At 37.0% G+C, this 19,004-nt stretch overlaps 1 protein-coding gene across 1 annotated transcript; it reads right to left on the bottom strand.

The window, feature by feature from the left end:
* Nucleotides 1-11,184: 11,184 nt before the first annotated feature.
* Nucleotides 11,185-12,120, bottom strand: LOC107137682 (olfactory receptor 4F21-like). Its single transcript, XM_015480142.1, has one exon. The coding sequence runs from the start codon at nt 12,118-12,120 to the stop codon at nt 11,185-11,187; it is 936 nt and encodes a 311-aa protein (XP_015335628.1).
* Nucleotides 12,121-19,004: the final 6,884 nt, after the last annotated feature.

Here is a 19,004-nt window from a genome sequence, read left to right as displayed (position 1 = left end):
ATTTTTTAAATACATGAGAGCAGAATGCATCACAATTCTTATTACACATATAGAACACGATTTTTCAGATCTCTGTATATAAAGTAGGTTCACACCAATTCATGTCTTCATACATGTACTCTGAATAATGATGTCCACCGCATTCCACCATCATTGCTAGCCCCCTGCCCTCTTCCTTTCCCTCCCACCTCTCTGCTGATTTTGGTGTTGATTTTGTTCTTCTTTTTCTAGGACTTTGAGATGTAGTGTTAAGTCATTTATTTGTTGACTTTTTCTTCTTTTTAGGAATGAACTTCATGCAATGAACTTTCTTCTCAGAACTGCTTTCATAGTGTCCCAGAGATTTGGGTATGTTGTATCTATGCTCTTACTCACCTCTAAAAACTTTTTAATCTCCTCCTTGATGTCTTCTATAACCCAGTGTTCATTCAGTAGTATATTATTTAGTCTCCAGGTGTTGGAATGGGTTTTATTTCTTACTTCATCAGTGATTTACAATTTCATTCCATTATGGTCTGTTAGAATACACGCTAGTATCTCTACTTTTTTATATTTGTTAAGAATTGCTTTGTGGTATAGTATATGGTCTATTTTAAAGAAGGATCCATGTGCTGCTGAGAAGAAAGTATATTCTCTCATTGAAGCTTAGAACATTCTATATATGTCAGTTAAGTCTTAAGTTATTGATTGTATTATTGAGTTCTATAGTTTCTTTGTTCAGCTTTTGTTTGGAAGATCTATCTAGTGATGAAAGAGGTGTGTTAAAGTCACCCAGAATTATTGTGTTGTGGTCTATTTGACTCTTGAACTTGAGAAGTTTGTTTCATGAACGTAGATGCTCCATTGTTTGGGGAATATATATTTATAATTGTTAAGTCTTATTGGTGTATGGTTCAATTAAGAAGTATGAAGTGTCCTTCTTTATCCTTTTTGATTAACTTTGGCTTAAAGTCTACTTTGTTTGCTATGAGGATGGAAGACCCTGCTTGCTTCCCCAGTCCATGTGAGTAGTATGATTTTTCCCAACCCTTCACCTTCGTTCTGAGTTTCTTGGAGGCAGCATATTGTTGTGTCTTTTTTTAATCCAATCTGTTAGTCTATGTCTTTTGATTGGTGAGTTTAGACCATTAACATTCAGGGTTATTATTGAGACATGATTTGTATTCCCAGCCATTTTTGTTTATTTTGGGTATTTAACATGACTTGGTTTTGCTTCTGGTTAGATTTTCCTTTAGTGAAGTTCCTCTCTCTGCTGATTTTCATCATCGTTTTTCATTTTCTCTTCTTGGAATACTTTACTGAGGATGTTCTGTAGTGCAGGCTTTCTAGTTGTAAATTCTTTTAACTTTTATTTATCATGGAAGGTTTTTATTTCATCATCAAATCTAAAACTTAGTTTTGCTGAATATAAGATTCTTGTTTGGCATTCATTTTCTTTCAGAGCTTAGTTTATGTTCTTCCAGGATCTCCTGGCTTTGAGGGTCTGGGTTGAAAAATCTGCTGAGATACGAATTGGTCTCCCCCCTCCATATGTAATCTCTGTCTTGTAGCTTTTAAGATTCTATCTTTATTCTGTATGCTAGGCATTTTCATTATAATGTGCCTTGGTGTAGATCTGTAGTAATTTTGTACATTTGGTGTCTTGTAAGCCTCTTGTATTTGGTTTTCCAATTCATTGTTCATGCTTGGGAAATTTTCTAATGTTATCTCATTGAAGAGATTATGCATTCCTTTGGTATGAAACTCTGTGCCTTCCTCTATCCCAATAACTCTTATATTTGTTCTGTCGATGCTCTCCCATAATTCTTGGATGTTCTGTTTATGGTTTATAACTTTTTTCACTGTGTGGTCAACTTTATTTTCCAGATTGTAAACTCTGTCTTCGTTATCTGACATTCTTTCTTCCAAGTGATCTAGTCTGTTGGCTATGCTTTCTATTGAGTTTTTTATTTGATTTGTTGTATCCTTCATTTCAAGGATTTCTGACTGTTTTTTTTTTTCAGGGTCTCTATTTCTCTCTTGAAGTAATCTTTTGCTACCTGTATTTTGCTCTTTTATCTCATTGTTGCAGTTATCAATTTTTGCTTGTATTTGCTTATTTATGTCATTCTTTAATTCACAGATCATTTTAATTATGAACCTTCTGAACTCCTCTGACATTTCATCAACTTTGCTGTTCATAAGTTCTGTTATTATAGCATCCTGGTTCATTTGGGGGCACTTTCCTCCCTTGTTTTTTCATGTTGTCTTTGTGTCTTACTTTCTTGCAGTGTGGATCTGAGATATTATAATTTCTTCCCTATATTTTTGTTGTACTTGTACAGATTGTCTGTACCTCACCTTGATGTTGCACTTCCAGACCCTGCTGGTGTCCCTCAATGAATGCTACTGCATCCTGGATCTGGGACCTGTGTAAGTTGGAGGAGATAAATCTGGGCTTCTGCAGTTGAACTCCTGTGGTAGTCTGCTGTCAGAAGGGGCGGTCTTGCACCAGAGGCTAGGCTCTGGCAAGTATCTTCCCTGCTGGAAAAGGGCCTGAACCAGGCATGGTGTATGTCTGGGCCCTGCAGAGGCCACTGTGGGTGGATCTGGGCATTTGGGCTTGACCTCCTGTGGTAGTCTGGTGGTAGGAAGGGGCGGCCCTGCGTCAAAGGCTAGCCTCTGGCAGTGTCTGCCCAGCCGCGGGAGGGGTGATCTGTGCATACTGAGATCCTGGATCCCACGTGGGCTGGTCTGGGTGGTCTGGGCTGGATCTTGGCTCCCATGGTATTTTGCTGGTCAGAGGGGGCAGCCCTGCACCAGAGGCTAGGCTCTGGTGAGTGTCTGCCCCACCAGGAAAGGGATAGACCCGGCCTGCTGTGCCCCTAGGCCCAACAGAGGCTAGTGTGAGTGTATCTCCTTTTTAAAATTCATTTTTATGGTATAGACTTAAGTGTATAACATGATGTTTTGATGTACATACACTTAGTAAAATGCTTTTTATACTAAAAAAAAATGAGCACATCCATCACTTTACATAGACATGTTGGGTGTGTGAGTGTGTGGATGTATGTGTGTATGTGTTTGTGTGTGAAGGAATATGTGTCCCTGGAAATTCACACAAGTGACCTTAAGCTGCCCCCACAGGCCAGGGGTGGCAGTCTTCCTTTTCATCCTTTGGTCTGCTTCACATTGGGCCTCTTGGTCTTGATTGATAAACACAGTGGTGGCCACTTTGATCAGCTCACTGGCACACTTCCCAGCAAAGCCCTCTAGGTTTTGTAATTTTCAACAGATGTCACTCTGGGCTCATCCCACAAAGGCTGCATTGATCATCCACTGGTTGTCTGGTGCCTCTGGATCAAAGGAAGTGAAAAGCCGAAAGGCCTCACACAGTCATTCCTAGAATTGGCTGAGGCTTTCATCAGGCTTTTGAAGCATTTCTGATATCTTGTTCATGGTTTGGGCTTTTCTTCCTTCTTCTTTCAGGCCTCCTATGAGGGCTTCTTGGTATCTCTTTATCTTGTGGAGGTCTTTCTCCTTGTTGGAATCCCACCCTTGGTCTGTGTTAGGGAATTTGTCCTAGGCCTAGGTTTAGATATTGCCTTGTGCATTTGGAGCATGTTCCTCTCGCCTGTTCCTATAGCTTCTTGGGTCACCCATCTGTGCTCCTCAGTATTGAACAGAGATAGAAGGAGCTGGTGGAAGTACACCCAGGTAGAATGTAATCGGTTGCATCAAATCAATCATGGTCTGATGCTTCTCTGTGTAGGAGGGAGTATGATTCTTCCAACTTAAAAGATTGGTGAAAGTGAGAGGCTGCTACATATAAATGCAATGTTCTCCCAAAACATTTCCCTCTTGGTCAAGATATGCAGGTCATCTAGTCTCTAATAGGGGCATCTGGAGAGCTCTTATCTGGGTAGTGGCTCTGGTTTTAGGACAGTTTTCCATTCTGGTCTCAGAGGGTGGAGAAAGAGTCTTTTGTTCTGGGGAAGACTCTGGCTCTGAGGACATCATGGAGGAAAGGGTAGCTGGTGTCAAAGGACCATCATCTGCTGCTTCTGAGGATGAGGGGGCTGAGGGGGCAGCCTGTTTTTCCAGTGGTCCTGGCAAAGCTGGGTAGAGTGCCACATAGGGTGGTCAATTTTCTTCTGGCTCACTGGGCAAAAATCTTTTCTGTCTATTCTCTATCAGGTTTTCTCTGTCTGGCTGCCTTCCATTGAGTCTTAGAGGCTGCTAGCTCCAAGCTAACATCAGCTTGGACTGTCTATCTAGATAGGATCTCAATCAAGGGGGCTGTTTCTGTACTATTTCTTGCTAGTGATCAATATAAGGGAACTGGTTTGGGGTGTCCAGGGGTTCCAACAACAATTAAAAGGATCTCATCAATGACTGTCTCATCTAAAGATCCTTCTGGTGGCCAGTCCACACCTAGGGTGGGCCTTTCTAATTCACAGAGAATGTGCAACCTTTGTGGAGTGAGTTTCACCCCATAGTTTCCCTTAAAACCCTTCTTAAAATTTTTCAACATACATTTCAAGGGGTTCAAGGAACTCTGTTTACTTTGTGTGTCTCCCATGTTCCACCCTGTGTTGGTGTCGCACACTTCATCTATCTCTGGCCATTCCCCTCGTGGGGACTTAGGATCCTCTTAATCTTACAGGTTGGTATTAACCCCCAACCTGGAGTGTTCACCTAGATGTTGGTTGGTGAAATTCCTCCAGAGAATGTATGAGGTGTCACAGAACCACAGATAGGGGACTCCACATTCGCTTTGGCCCTTTGGTTGGGTGGGAGCCCTTTCCTTTGTCTGTCTCATTCACACACTTTCACACAGATATGGTCAGAGCAAAATTTCTATACCACCCAAATCCCCAAAGTTCCACAAATTGCAAACCAAAAAGGGAGTCACAGTTTCTCCTCTGCTTGCTGAACCTCTACTCAGGGGACATCCCGGTATGTTTCAGCTCCAAATACTTTGGAGGGTACTAGGGACCCACAGAATTTGATCAAGCCTCTCTTTCATCTGCTTAGGTTTCTGTGGGGCAGTCAGGTGGGCTACCACAAATGGACCCATGTCCTTACCTATCCAGTCAGGTGGTGCTCCAAGTTTCTAACTCTGGTCCCTACTCCTTGTGGATTCTATTGTCCTCTGGGGTGACAGCTCCAAGGTGCCAGGTAAGTCATTCCTCCTCCAGGCAAAGAGAAACCTGTGCCCACTCAGGGGAAACATTGTCTTCTAACTGTCCTGGAAAAGCCAGCCACTGGAGACAAAAGAGGCAGAATAGCTGTCTTTACCTTCTCTGTCACATCTGGGGTGCCAAAAATGTTGTAGGGTCAGAGGTGATATGAAACCAAGGAATTATCAGGAATTAAATTTATTTGGCTGCAACCAGATTCAGAGGGAAAAGCTTTCACTCTAATCAATCAATCCCCTTCCAGTTCAGGAAGATTTAGAACTTTATACACAGTGTATGGGGGGAGGACCTCAGAGGTTCACAGTCTACAGAAGTTCACATGGCAACAGGTTTTTTCTTCTCTTTTTGGCTCCTAGCTTAGGCCAGTTTTCACAAAATAACCCCAAGGACATTCTCTCTCCTTTCTCTGTGAAAATCAGTGCCTGGGAAAGGGAGTTTTTATTTTGTTTTGTGTCTCACCAGCTGCCCTTCAACGACGTAACTCTGAAATGCAGGCTCCTCTGTGAAAGCCTGCAGTTAGTTTTTCTTATCACACTGTATTTCTCCAGGCATGTCTCCTGTCAAGAGAATCTAAGAACTACTATGGTGGGACCTTCTAGAGAAGTTTAATTAATATTTTTCTGTGGAGGAGGGAGTGCCACTACACCCCCATCAAAATATAGGCAAAAACAAAAAAAATGAACACCCCCAACCCCAAATATCATGCAAAAAATCAAACACAAACAAATGGACCCAATGGAACTCTGGCAAGTGCTGGACATGTGTATTATCTTGGTTGTGGTCATGGTCTCTCAGGTATGTGCATGGGTCAATCTCACCACACTGTGCACATAATTATATACAGCTATTTTATATTAGTTTTATTCAAGTGCAGTTGTAACTTCCTAGTTTAGAGCAAATCCATCTGTTAACTGTTTCTATAAATAATAAAAAGTGTATATATAGTTGTCACCACTTATCCACAATTTCACTTTCCACAGTCTTAGTTCCCCACTATAAACCATGGCCTAAAAGAAAGATCAGCATAGGACAGTGGATATTTTGAGGAGAGAGCAGAGAGCTCCAACTCACTACTGCAGTGCACTGTGACAATTGTTCTGCTTCATTAGTTATTGTTGCTAATCTCATCCTGTCAATTAACTCTATCATAGGTGAGTTTGTACAGGAACAAGCAAAGTTATGAGGGTTTGTTGGTTTCAGACATCTTCTGTGGATCATGGAATTCATCCTTCCTGGAAAGGGGGACTACTGAACATCTATCCATCAAAGGAGACTTTTTCCTTGTGTTTCTTGGCTTGCCATTTTTTTATTTTCAGCTAATTTGATGTGAAATGTGTGATTATCACCTGCCTTTTGCATCTTTTTTTCCTGACCCATCTACTCACTTCCATCTTCTCTCCCTCATTCTCTCATTGTTTCCTTACTACTTTCATTTGTTTTCTCACACCTTTACATGAACTTATTTGCTTTACCATCCATTATTGTATCCTGAGACCTAGATCTAAAGTCATCTCATTCAGAGAACCTAAAGACTCAAGGCTTTCTCTCAGGTTGGGACTCCAAAGATTTTTTCTGGTGGTGCTTAATTCAACCAGAGACCCTTGGACTCTTTCACAGATGTGAAAATGCATAAACAATGGTATGTGCCTTTGCAAGTTCTGTAGCTATGAAGTGAAGGAGCTATGAGAGGCAGCATCTGGGCAAGGACATTAGTTTAGAGGAGAACTGGAGGGAGTATAGGATTTCTGTGGACCTTGAAGAAGTACTAGGACCTTAGTGATGCAATAAAGCAATTCCTTACAGAGTACAAATGTTTTGTAATTGATGATATGACACTTTTTATTTGAGTTATGATATAATTTATGTGTAAAAACATGAAAAGTCTACAGTTCCAAAGTTACACGTATACATTTGGAAAACCATCACACCATCCCAATTTTACAACAATTTTGTTAAACCCCAGACTATGCTGTGGTACTTCATAGTTAACCAAGCCCCACACCGCAACTCAGACAACCCAGATTCTGATTGTTGTTCCTACAGTTTTGCTTTTCTTTTAGTTTTTAAATGTGTTTTTATTGTATCTGTTTAAGGTGAGCAGCATATTTTGATATCTGTAAAAATAATGAAGTGTTTTATATACTCAAACAAATTAACATTATCCTATCACTTTACATAGGAACTGTGCATGTATGTGGGGAGAGCACCTACAAATTTTCACCATATAACACCAAATCATAAATGATAGTCTTCATGCAATATAGTTCCCTAGATTTATTCATCCTAAAAATATATTTTAAAACATTGACTCGCTTCTTTCTATTTTCTTCCCAATTGTCCTTCTTGTAATTACTTTCCCCCTCTGTTCCTATTTATTAAGCTTTGTAAAAAATATTTCTGCATGTAAATTAGGTCATATATTATTTTTATTTCTGATTGTGCCTTATTTAGCTTAATGACTTCTAATTTCATCCCTGCTGACCAAATGACAATGTATTCTTTATACATGATAAATAGTGTTCCATTGTATTTATGTGTGCCACATTTTCTTTTTTCATTAATCCATTGATGGATACTAAAGGTAACAATGTCATGGCTTTGGGGAATAATGCTTCAATGAAAGTGAGAACACAGATATCTCTTTGAGGCCCCTATTTCATTTCTTTCCATATTTATCCAACTGTATTTATTGCGTCATACAATAAGTGTATTTGTAATTTTTGGCAATCATTTATACTGGGATGCATACCTACTATATAAAAGAGTTCTTTTTTCCACATCTTCAACAAGCCTTGATATTTCTCTTTAATTTTATTTTTTTTTAATTTTTGATAATAGAGATGAAACCCAGGGTACCAGTCATGCTAAGCAACTACTGTACCACTGAACTACATCTCCAGAACTTTATATTTTGAGATAACATCTTCCTAACTTGCCCAGGCTGGTATGGAATTTGGGATCTTCCTGCCTCCGCCTCCCCAGTACTGAGCATTATAGGCATCCGGTTCCATCTGATCTTTCTCTTTTTCTTTTCTTCTTTTTTTGATAGCATGCATCCTAACAGTTTAAAGGGTTTTTCTCTCGTTGTGGTTTTGAGTTGCATTTCCAGAACCATCTAATGTGTTCCCTTGTAATCTAGGTTTCTTCACTTTAGATTCATTTACATGCTTGTGTGTCCTAGTAATTTCTATTCATTTCTGAGTCACATTCCATTACACGCTTAATTTCTTATTCATTTTCCACTCAAGACATTAGGGCTATGTCCATTATATAGTGGTTAGTTATAAAATTTTGTGAATACTCATGGACTTGTGATACATATGGGTTTTTCCCCCACCCCCGTAAATAAATAGCCAAGAGTGGGTTTGCTGAGTCAAATGGTTTATTAAATCCTATAAATCCTTCTAAGAATTATGTTCATAAAAATGAAGTGTATAGCTAATATACATAAGAAATTATATACATAAGCATATATTTCAAAGTATTGGTGCAACTCATTCAGAAATTTTCTCTAAAGCAGTATGGCTCTCCATAATGCTGTGGAAAATGTGACATTTTGTATCACAAATAAAATTGGTAGGTGGCCAATTTGACAACAAGAGACTAGAACTAAGTAATTTCAGTGTAAAAGCACCCAGTTTTCTCTTGTGAAGTCAAAGGACTTTAATGGACATGTTCATGGAACACAGCCCACTCCCAGCTAGACACATCAGATGACAGAGACCCTGAGCACTGTAGATTATCCCACAGCCCAGGTCTCCTTGAGAGGTGTCACTCATACTTTGTATTGATTTACAATTGACTATTAAAAATGCTATAAAATTTAATTCATGTTAATAACCAGGGAAAGAATTCAGTGTGATTCCTTTATTATGAAGAGGTGCTAAAGGTAGAGAAGTTATATTTTCATGTTCCCATTGTTAATTTTTGTCATCAAATACTTCAAGGCAGAACTCTTCCTAAAGACAGAGTATAAATAAGTGGAGCTCTATAAGAAAAACCAGAGAGTCTGAATATACTTAACATGCCAGGAGCTTCCACTCATATTGTCTGACCTAATTTTTACAATATCCCCATAAAGTGTACCTCATTGTGGAAAGGTTGCATCTGGGGAAGTTCAACTTGTTGGAATTCACAGAGCCGGAAGGCAGCATGACTGGGGTGCACATCTAAAGGGCTCTGGCTCCTATTGCTAAGGTGCCATCCAGACTCTCTAGTCCTAGTGGCTTTTTTCTTTTCCATGGCAAATGATTAATTTTTATAGATTGTCAGAAGCTTTTATCCATATGGTTCTTTGCTGTAGAAGAGCTGGAGGCACAGAAATAATTTGAAAAACAACTTTAAATGATTTTAATAAAACTTCCTGGATCTCTTGTTGTGTGTATATAGGAATTTAATATAAAATTCACCAGAAATTTACTTTAAATATGAGGAAGAATGGAAAACACAGATTATATTAAGATAATATGATCAGATTTGTGGTATAGGCCCTTAACATCATTGTTTGTGATCAGATCTTTTTCATGAATAATGCTGATTCTAAGTGTGACTAGAGCTTGGAATATATTTTCAACCCAAAGAAACAAACAACACAGTTTTATTTGGATATTGTTAATTAAGAGTATTATTATTAGTGTTGGACATATTTAGTACAGATCATATCATCTAGGGTGATAAAGTTCTGTGTTTTAGACAAGTGAGGCATATGGAAAGGTTGATACCTCTTAGTTTCTGAGCTTCCTAAAGTGGGAGTATCATTTGATAATGCACCTTTTCTTAAACACAAAAGAAAAATAAAACACAACTATTATATACATGAAAGTGCAATAGAATTTATATCTTTAAAGTCATTTGATATATTTTTCAGATGGTCAATTTCTTACTTTATTTTGTCTGTAGTTCTTGAACAGGAGCTAAGATGCTGATTTTTGGTATATCAGAAGACAAATGACTTCTGTTGATGTTAGATGGTGACATCTTTGGTAGCTGAAACCATAGGTGGCAACTGTCTTACTAATCATGTTCATGGCTGAAGGAACACTTGAACTTCTGGTTTTAAGATACTTGTGCAAAGCAGAGAATCAGAATATTTTTCAGAGGACAGAATTATACACACTCATTGATTAATTAGTATCATGTAAATTAAGAGCAATAATGTTCAACTTGCACTTCTGTAAGAACAAAGTCATATTGAAGGGTGTTTTTTGTTGTTGTTATTGTTTGTTAGGTTGGTTGGTTTTTTTTTTTTACAATTTTTAGTGATGTCTCTTTATTGTAGGTACCAGAAAGGCTACCTGCCAGCATGTCCTGGCAGCCTAAAATGCCCACAAAACATTCTGTTGAGAAAGACTGGATGTTCTCCTCAAAATCAATGTACCTCTTAAACATGAAGCAATACTCCAGATACCTGGTCTTTCAAGTGAGATAATACTAAATTACAGAATCTATATAGTCTCCTAGAAGGTCCCAGGAGCTTGCATCCCAATTATATTTATGGGCATATGCATGTCTCCTTTCTTGATATAACCTCCTCACTGATTTTTCAAAAAAATTAGCTTCCAAATAAACTAATTACAGTTAAATTTAGTCTCACATACTGTTTGGAGGGAATGGATTTGAGCACTAACTAGAGTTAGCTCTACCTGTGTAACCATTTTTTAAGATGATTTCTGACATTCAACAAAGCAAGTTTAAGGTTACTTGAACACTGTGGGAAACCAAAAGGATGTAGTTATATTTATGGCCAAATAATTTCAAATTAATATGTATACCCTTATTTATTCAATTTCTCCCTCTCCCCCCAAAAAATTTCATAATGGATTATCATTTTGAAGTTAGTAAAAGGAAATGAGCAAATGCTCTGGAGGAGGAGAAGACCTAGTCTTACTATGGGTAGGCACAAGATGTTGAGGTAGCTGACATATTCAGTTGGCCATGTTAACTGGAAAATGCCTAAGTGTAAATGTCCAAAAGTCAGATGGATGTACGGTTTCAGTGTCCGAGGTCAGCAAAATCTGTCATAATGAAGCCATTTGCTCAGTCTTTGTATTGCTATCTTTATATCTTTGTTTCTCAATGTATAGATGAGAGGATTCAAGGCAGGAGTGATAGTAAAATCAACAATAAACATGTATTTGTCAACTGATGATGTGGGGAAAGGCCACATATAGATAAATATGCATGGAGTGAAAAATAGAGCCACCACAGTGATGTGAGCTGACAATGTGCCAAGAGCCTTGGACAAGTCCCCAAAGGAACGTTTCCAGACAGTGACCAAAATGAAGACATAGGAAAGGAGAAGCAGGAAGAAGGTACCTATGGTTAGGACACCACTGTTGGCAGTAACAACAAACTCAAACTTGGCTGCATCAGAGCATGCAAGCTGTATGATCCTGGGAAAGTCACAACAAAAGCTGTCTATTTTATTAGGACCACAAAAAGGCAAGTTTATAACAAATGAAAACTGAGTTATAGCATGGATCACTCCCATTACCCAGCTGATGACTATCAACAGAACACATGTTTTGGGGCTCATAATGGTCAAGTAGTGGAGAGGTTTGCAGATGGCTACGTACCTGTCAAATGCCATGGCTATGAGCAGCAAAATTTCTGTTCCTCCCAAAGCATGAATGAAGCATGTCTGTGTCATACAGCTTTGGAAGGAAATTACTTTGTGTTCTGTTAACAGGTCTGTGATCATCCTGGGAACTGCAGTGGAGGAAACACCAATATCATTGAAGGACAGGTTGGCCAGCAGGAAGTACACTGGAGAATGTAAGTGAGAATCAACAATTACCAAAAAGACAACAAAGAAATTTCCCAGGATGATCCCTAAGTAGAGCAAGGAGAATGTTATTGTGAGAATGACTCTAGTTTCCCAAGAACCTGAGAGTCCCAGCAACACAAACTCAGAAACTACAGAGCCATTCAGTCCATCCATTGCTTTGATGGTAAGAATTGGTTTTAAACCACCTGTGAATATAATATGATGAAGAGTCAGAATTCGTGGAATTAACATGGGCTCCCCATTCTGTAGGTCAAAAAAGCCTTAGTAAAAATCATTGAATTCACTAACCAACATGTAAATAAGTAAAGTAATAAAAGCAGCAAATTATTGTGATTCAATTTAAAGAAAATTATACTGTGTACTATATGAGAATAAAATAACTTATTTCCTTTTTGCTATGACCAGAAACTTCTGTTAATCTTGCATTGCCTCTTTCTGGTTTTTTTTCCTAGTCTAAAGATCTCATGTTACCCAAAATGTTCACACACTATTCTGCTGTAATAATCCACAAATTTTTCTTTGATTATTATACATGTCATCAGTGAGGCAGAAATTTACATGTCAAGGTTGTTATTCACATGATGCCTGGGCATTGACATTGGATAACTTATGTCTAATAAAATGAATAGCTGGTAATGAACAAAAATTTTACTTAAATATTAATGATATTAATACTTATTATTTTTATCCTCCATACAGAGCTTAGGTCTAACCACATCATCATTTTTAAAAACACAAATTTCATGTGTAGATATTGTTAAATGAGACCCATTATGTAAATGAAGAATCTGAGTCTTAAATGGATAAGCTCTTAGAGCCAGGACTTGTACCCAGAGATGTAGGATACCATAACCCATACTCTTCCACATGGCACAAGGATAGTCCCTTCAAGGCACTCTGGAACTTGCCCAGATATCATTCAATTGTACTTCCTTTAACATCTGTTGACTCTTATCAATACAGCAAACTATTTAAAACTATTCTATTTAAAAATTAAATAGCTGTAACTTGGACCCTTTCTAATTACTCTTTTCTCTACCCAACCCTTCACTGGTAATCCTTACTTCTTGTTTACTCCATAAATCAAAATAATCTAGTTTGTATAGATGCCTTATTTCTTGTGAAGAAATCTGAATTATGAATATTTCATATCATTGTCCATTTTTGGTCATCATTTCCATTTTTTGTCCCTGTAGGATTGAATTATGTTTATCATGACTTTGTTTCTGTAACTCCTTTTGTCTTTGGCTTCTTGGATTTACAATGCTGTTCTCCTTCCTGCCTCTTACCAATGAGATTCCCTCATACTTTTGGCTGAAAATCTCTCAATTTCTAAAGAAGTTCCTTATCTCAGATTAGGAATATAAATATAACTTTTCTAATCCTGATGTTATGGTCCCATTACTTTGTCCACTGATTCATTGAACATTGAGCATTTGATGCAAAATCAAAAGTTTCATATGGTGCAGGTACTCTATTCATCCATCATTTCATTCATTTAATCTATTGTTATTCCTAAAGGTACAGCAAGCATGAAGTTCTAAATGTTATATTCTACAAGTGACACACTGAAATTTTTGAAAGAAAGCAGGATTCAAAGGGCAAGTTAAGCTAACAAAAGATATCAACAGGCTTTAAATTCTTTTTGTAATGAGAAAAAATTGAACTTTAGTTTGTTTCATACACTATAAACCTCTTTTTCTATTAATTGCAGCAGAATGCAAACTGACTGTTTCTATTACATCTCATTCCCAATTTTTCTCATTCATTTCTTTAAAAAAAGTTATTGGTGTATAATAATTCAAAAGAGTGGGTGTCATTGTGTCTCATTCATACATGCACATAACAAAATTCAGACTATTTCATACTATTCTGTACTTCTTACTATTACATAATGGTCATTTCTCTTCTGCTTATCCTTCATTTATTTGATGATTCATGGGTTATTCCTATTTTTTATCCAATATCAGTTTTACTGATTTTAAATAGTACATACAGATAAAATTTTAAATCTGTTCCTTTATTTCAGGAATCCAGAGTATAGTGTCAAGAATTGTATGTAGTAAATACATAGAAAGTTCCATCTCAACCCTCCTAACAACCTGTCAAACTCAAACTCACGGTCTCTTAGTAGAATACAATGCTTTAATAAATGTCTTAATTATTCTTTCAAATACCTGAGAGTACTCTTTCTGTCTTCCACATTCCTTCTCCAGGGCTCAATTTTTATATCCAAACATTCAATTCACTTGCTTCCTCCTCATTTCTATTGTCATTTTCATTTTTTGCTTTCAATGTATGTATTTTTCCATCTTAACAATTGAAGAAGACATTTTCTCCTTTCTTCCCCAAATTCTGCCTATTCCATAGTCTGTTTTCAGATCTGTCCATATAGTCAAATATGATTATTTGTTGTTTCAACTGAAAACTTTGTTGGGTGTATTACAAATTTATTAAATTTCTAAGGCATATCTCATAAAACCTTGAGAAGTCATCAGTAGAGTTGGAATTTAAAAACTATTTCCATAAACATTTTTTAAGAAAATTAATTAACCAGTTACTGGATAAATTAAAACTGTTTCCCTTCTGTCTATCTTTAGAGAGAGAGAGAGAGAGAGAGAGAGAGAAAATCGGTAGGAAGGACAGGTAAAGGGGATTGGGGTGGAGGAAGAAAGGACTGGAAAAGGAAAGAACTGTGGAGTGAATCTGACCAAACTTGTAAACATGCATGCATTATTGTGGCATGGTCCGGGAGGAAATATTTGGTGGCTAATATGTTGTTTACATATAAGAATATGTCACAATGAAACTAATTTTCTGCAGAATTAAAATGCACCAACTAAAATTATAAATATATATATATATATATATATATATATATATATATATATATATATATNTATATATATGCTAATATAATTCCTAAATTAGTGGTGTGATGAAAAGTGAAACCTCCAAAATCAATTTGTGATATACTTACCCACAGCCACCACTACTGGAAACAGGCCCTTGTTGGTGAAGTTCTTTTAAATTCTACTTTAAGTCTGAAATGAACTCCAGTCTGTTTTCTGCGGTGAGAATTTCAGTGAGAATGTGTCCTCCTCATTGCAGTACTCCATGTGGAAGGGACTCTGGTGGAGAAACTTTTCATCTGTGTGTTTTAAGTGGAGCCATGATTAGAAAGACTCTCCCTCTCTTTCTCTTGGGGATTCTTAGCCACCTACTTTCTCTCAACTTAGTGCCCAAGGGATATGAAAATGTTTGTGCTAGATTCGAGTCACTCTAGTCAAAGGAAATCAAAAGTTAGTTCAAACAACAACATGATGTTTAGTATTTTTTCTCTGGTGTGTGTAGGAGGATGTGACACTCTTCTATTTGTTGTGCGTCTCTGGTGTCACATGATTGAACCTTAATTTGTGTTCTGGTGGCAACTCTGAAGGTTAGAGTTCTGCTGAGGGCAGTACTGTCCAACTCAGCATCTCCATGTTGTCATTGTGCTGGTGACCTTAGGGTCCACTTGGACTTATGCTTCCTGTAAGTTCAGAGGAGCATTTGGGTCTCATTATTCTCAGTGCTTCCTTCAGTGGAAGTCTGAAGTTCACAGTTTTATTGTGAAAACATACTCTGGGCATTTCTCTCAATGATGAAAAGAAAATGGGTACTGCATTATTAAAACAGCATATAGATCCAGTCTAATTTAATAAGGTTCTTACTATTCACTGGAGACATTTGTTCTGAAGGTGGCCTTAATTTCTCCTGTCATGTTTTTGCTCACTCTTTGATGTAACAACCACCGTACTTGAACTACATCTTCTACTTCTGTTTCTACATATAGAGTGAGCAGAGCACATACTGTAATCTCCCCATCCATGATTGCCCTTTAAGTGATATCAGGTTTCCATTAGCAACCTCAATGTGAGAAAAGGGTCATTAGAATCCAGTAAGACTATTTGAAAAAAAAAAGGAGATCATATTTTTACAATTTTAATTATAATATTTTGTTTTGATGGCTCTGCACAGTGACTATGAAGACACAGTTGTTGACATGAGTCAGTAGTAATAGGACAGCAATTTTTTTTTACAATTGAAAGTTTTATTTTTTGGAAGAAAAGGCCTGGAGAATTCTATGGTTTAGATATAGTTTGTCCACCAGAAGTTCATTTGCTGGAAGCTGGGTCTCTAGTATAGCAATTTGAGGAGGTAGAACCTTTAGAAGTGGAGCCTAGTATAAAGTAATTAGGTTATGGGACTCCACCCTCATGAATGGGTTCATTCTTGTGGGAGACTTGTCTTGTGGGAATCATTCAGGTCTCCTATGACTGGGTTTTCATGAGTTGGTTAATATAAAGCAAGGATATCCCATGCCTTGGGCCCCTCTGTATTCTGCCAGTTCCCTTTCTACTTCTCTGCCTTCTGATGCAGCAAGGATGCCCCTCATCAGGACTCTTGTGTCTTCTTCTTTGGTCTTTCTAGCCACCAGAATATAGAGCCAAATAAACCTCTTTTTCTTCATAAAGTACCAAGTCTCAGTTTTTTTTACAACAATATCAAAAGAGACTGAGATAGGGAGAGAATACAAGAACCTAGAGGAAGCTGCAGAATGTTAAAGAGGGAGAAGAGAAAGGAAATTTTTCATTTTCTTATTCTTTGTCATTATGATATGATCCTATTTTTAACATTTTCTTGATTGCATGAAATATTTAACTGATTTTTTATTATTTTTAAAAGCCACACTAAGGTGTCCTAGAATGTAAATGACCCTAAAGTTATTTAAAAAAGTGTAACTCAAATGTTTTACAAATATTTTATAACAGTACAATATTGCTAATAATAAATATAACCATAACAACTTTCTTGTATCTAAAATGTAGTAGCGCCCATATTTTAACATTTCTTATGTTGTCTTCATAGAAGAAAAATTCTTGTCAGCATTATCCCATGTTACCAATGCCCCTTTTACAGACTGAGATACATCTAGTAATAGCTTTAATTCATTGCAATATTATTATTTGTGTCAAAATTTAACACACTGATGCTCTTACTGTGTAACGATAAAAAAATCATATAATAGCTTTTCCCTTTTCCTTCTCTACCTGCCTCCCTTCTTCCTTTTATAACTAGAATGTGCTCTGCTGCAGGTGAGACATAGTACACTGAGTCATTCACACAACCAGCATCTTTTGGACAATTGTATTTAGAGAGTACATAACATGAAAGGCCAAGTTTTAAAGTTATTTGTCATTATTTCAACAAGTCTGCAAGGTAACTGTTATTATTGTGATAGCATCAATAAGGAAATTGAAATTCAAGGAGGTTAAATATTTTAAACTAAATCCTACTTCTACTTCTGGAAACGTGGAGTAGGGGTATTTTTATCCCTCCAAGTACAAGTAAAAACCCTGACCAATATGTATATAGAATAATGTTAAGAAGACTCTGAATGGCGATGAGAAAGTATATAAATTTCAACTTTGTAACTCAAGAACCAACATGGTAGCAAGTCCCCTGGGCTTTTCATTGTCTCCTAGATTTCAGATTGGAAATTGAAGATGCAGGTAACTGGTAAATGCCAATAGGCAAAGACAGAAATAGTCCAAACAAAAACCTGTGCTTCCATCCAGAAGAACTGGAAAAGGGCAGCCTAGCAAGATTGAAAAAATTATACAGTAAATGCTCTACTATATTGTAAAATAACAGAAGATGTTGTGGCCCTATCCACACTCATGATAGTAAAGGCTGAATAATAACTTGCGCTTCAATGTCTGCCTGGATGTAATCAGATACTTTTGATTTCTCCCAGGTTGGGTCAGAATGTTGAATAGTGCAACAGATTTATATTCCTATCTATGAAGAATGAGGCACCCCACCTTCTCTCACTGTGATGGTATAAGAGAGGGATCAGTGGAGACAGCAAATGTTTTAACTGCAATATTTTAATTTGTTTATCAGATACAAGACATTAAGATGTTCTGACTTTAGTAATGTTTTTTTAAAAGTAAAATTTTCATTTTATGTAAATTTTTAAATATTTGGCACAAAGTTGTTTATACACCACCTGGTAAGATATGTAAGGACTGAAGCATCTGTAGAAAGGCATTATTTTTCATTCCTGACTTTATTTGTGCCTTGTTCCTTTCCTTCTTGATCAGTCTTGTTAATGTTTGATCAATTTTGGTTGTCTTTTGAAATAATGAACTGATTTTATTGATATATTGAATTTTATTTTGTTTTATTTTTTCCAGACAAAAAGTATTTTAATAATAGTTCAATTTTGAATCATTTCTATGGGGTACTTGTTTCATTAATACCATATATTAATTGTACATCTAATGGGCTTCACTATGACTTTTCCATACATACATATCCTTCTGCCTTTCTCTACCTCCTCACTCTCCCTATCTCCTCCCACACCCCCATCCTAAAAGGTCCCCTTTCAAATCTTGGGTTTTTTTTTAAGTTTCTGTATATGAGAGAAAACATGGGATACTTGTCTTTATGTGTCTGACTTCTTCCATTTAATGTGACTTCCTCCTATTCCATCCTTTTTTCTATAAAGCCTGTGATTTCATTCTTCCTATGGCTGAATATGCTCCCAATATTTACATAACTAATATTTTCTTTATGTATTCTTCTGTTGATGGGAACTTGGCTGATTGCATCTCTTGGCTATTGTGAATAGTACTGGGTATGCAGGTATCACTTTTTTATGCCAATCTCATTTCCTTTTAGTATACAACCAGTAGTGGATCATATGGTAGTATAAAAAAGAATAAAAAAGAAAGATTACAAAGAAAAGGAGAAAAGAAGAGATAGATATGGAAAGAATAAAAGAAAGAAGGAAGAGAGAGAAAAACCACCACAACAAAAAAAATATTAATAGAAAATAAAAATATCCTCCTCACCCAGGTGCTTGAATAAAAGGGCGAGAATGTATGCTCACCACCTATGCTGATAAAAGCTTCTCTACAAGGCTTCCTGGGCTGTGCACTCAGTAGACAGAGCAAAGGCTGGGGGCAACCACCTCTTTTTTCCTTTAT

This window comes from Marmota marmota, unplaced genomic scaffold, assembly GCF_001458135.2.
Source record: "Marmota marmota marmota unplaced genomic scaffold, marMar, whole genome shotgun sequence".
Taxonomy (NCBI): Eukaryota; Metazoa; Chordata; class Mammalia; order Rodentia; family Sciuridae; genus Marmota; species Marmota marmota.
Note: the sequence above shows the minus strand (reverse complement) of the source record. Positions and strands in the feature narration are given on the sequence as shown.

Bases quoted from the DNA above. Each gene is read 5' to 3' on its own strand.
- LOC107137682 (XM_015480142.1), bottom strand. From the start codon at position 12,120: ATGGATGGACTGAATGGCTCTGTAGTTTCTGAGTTTGTGTTGCTGGGA.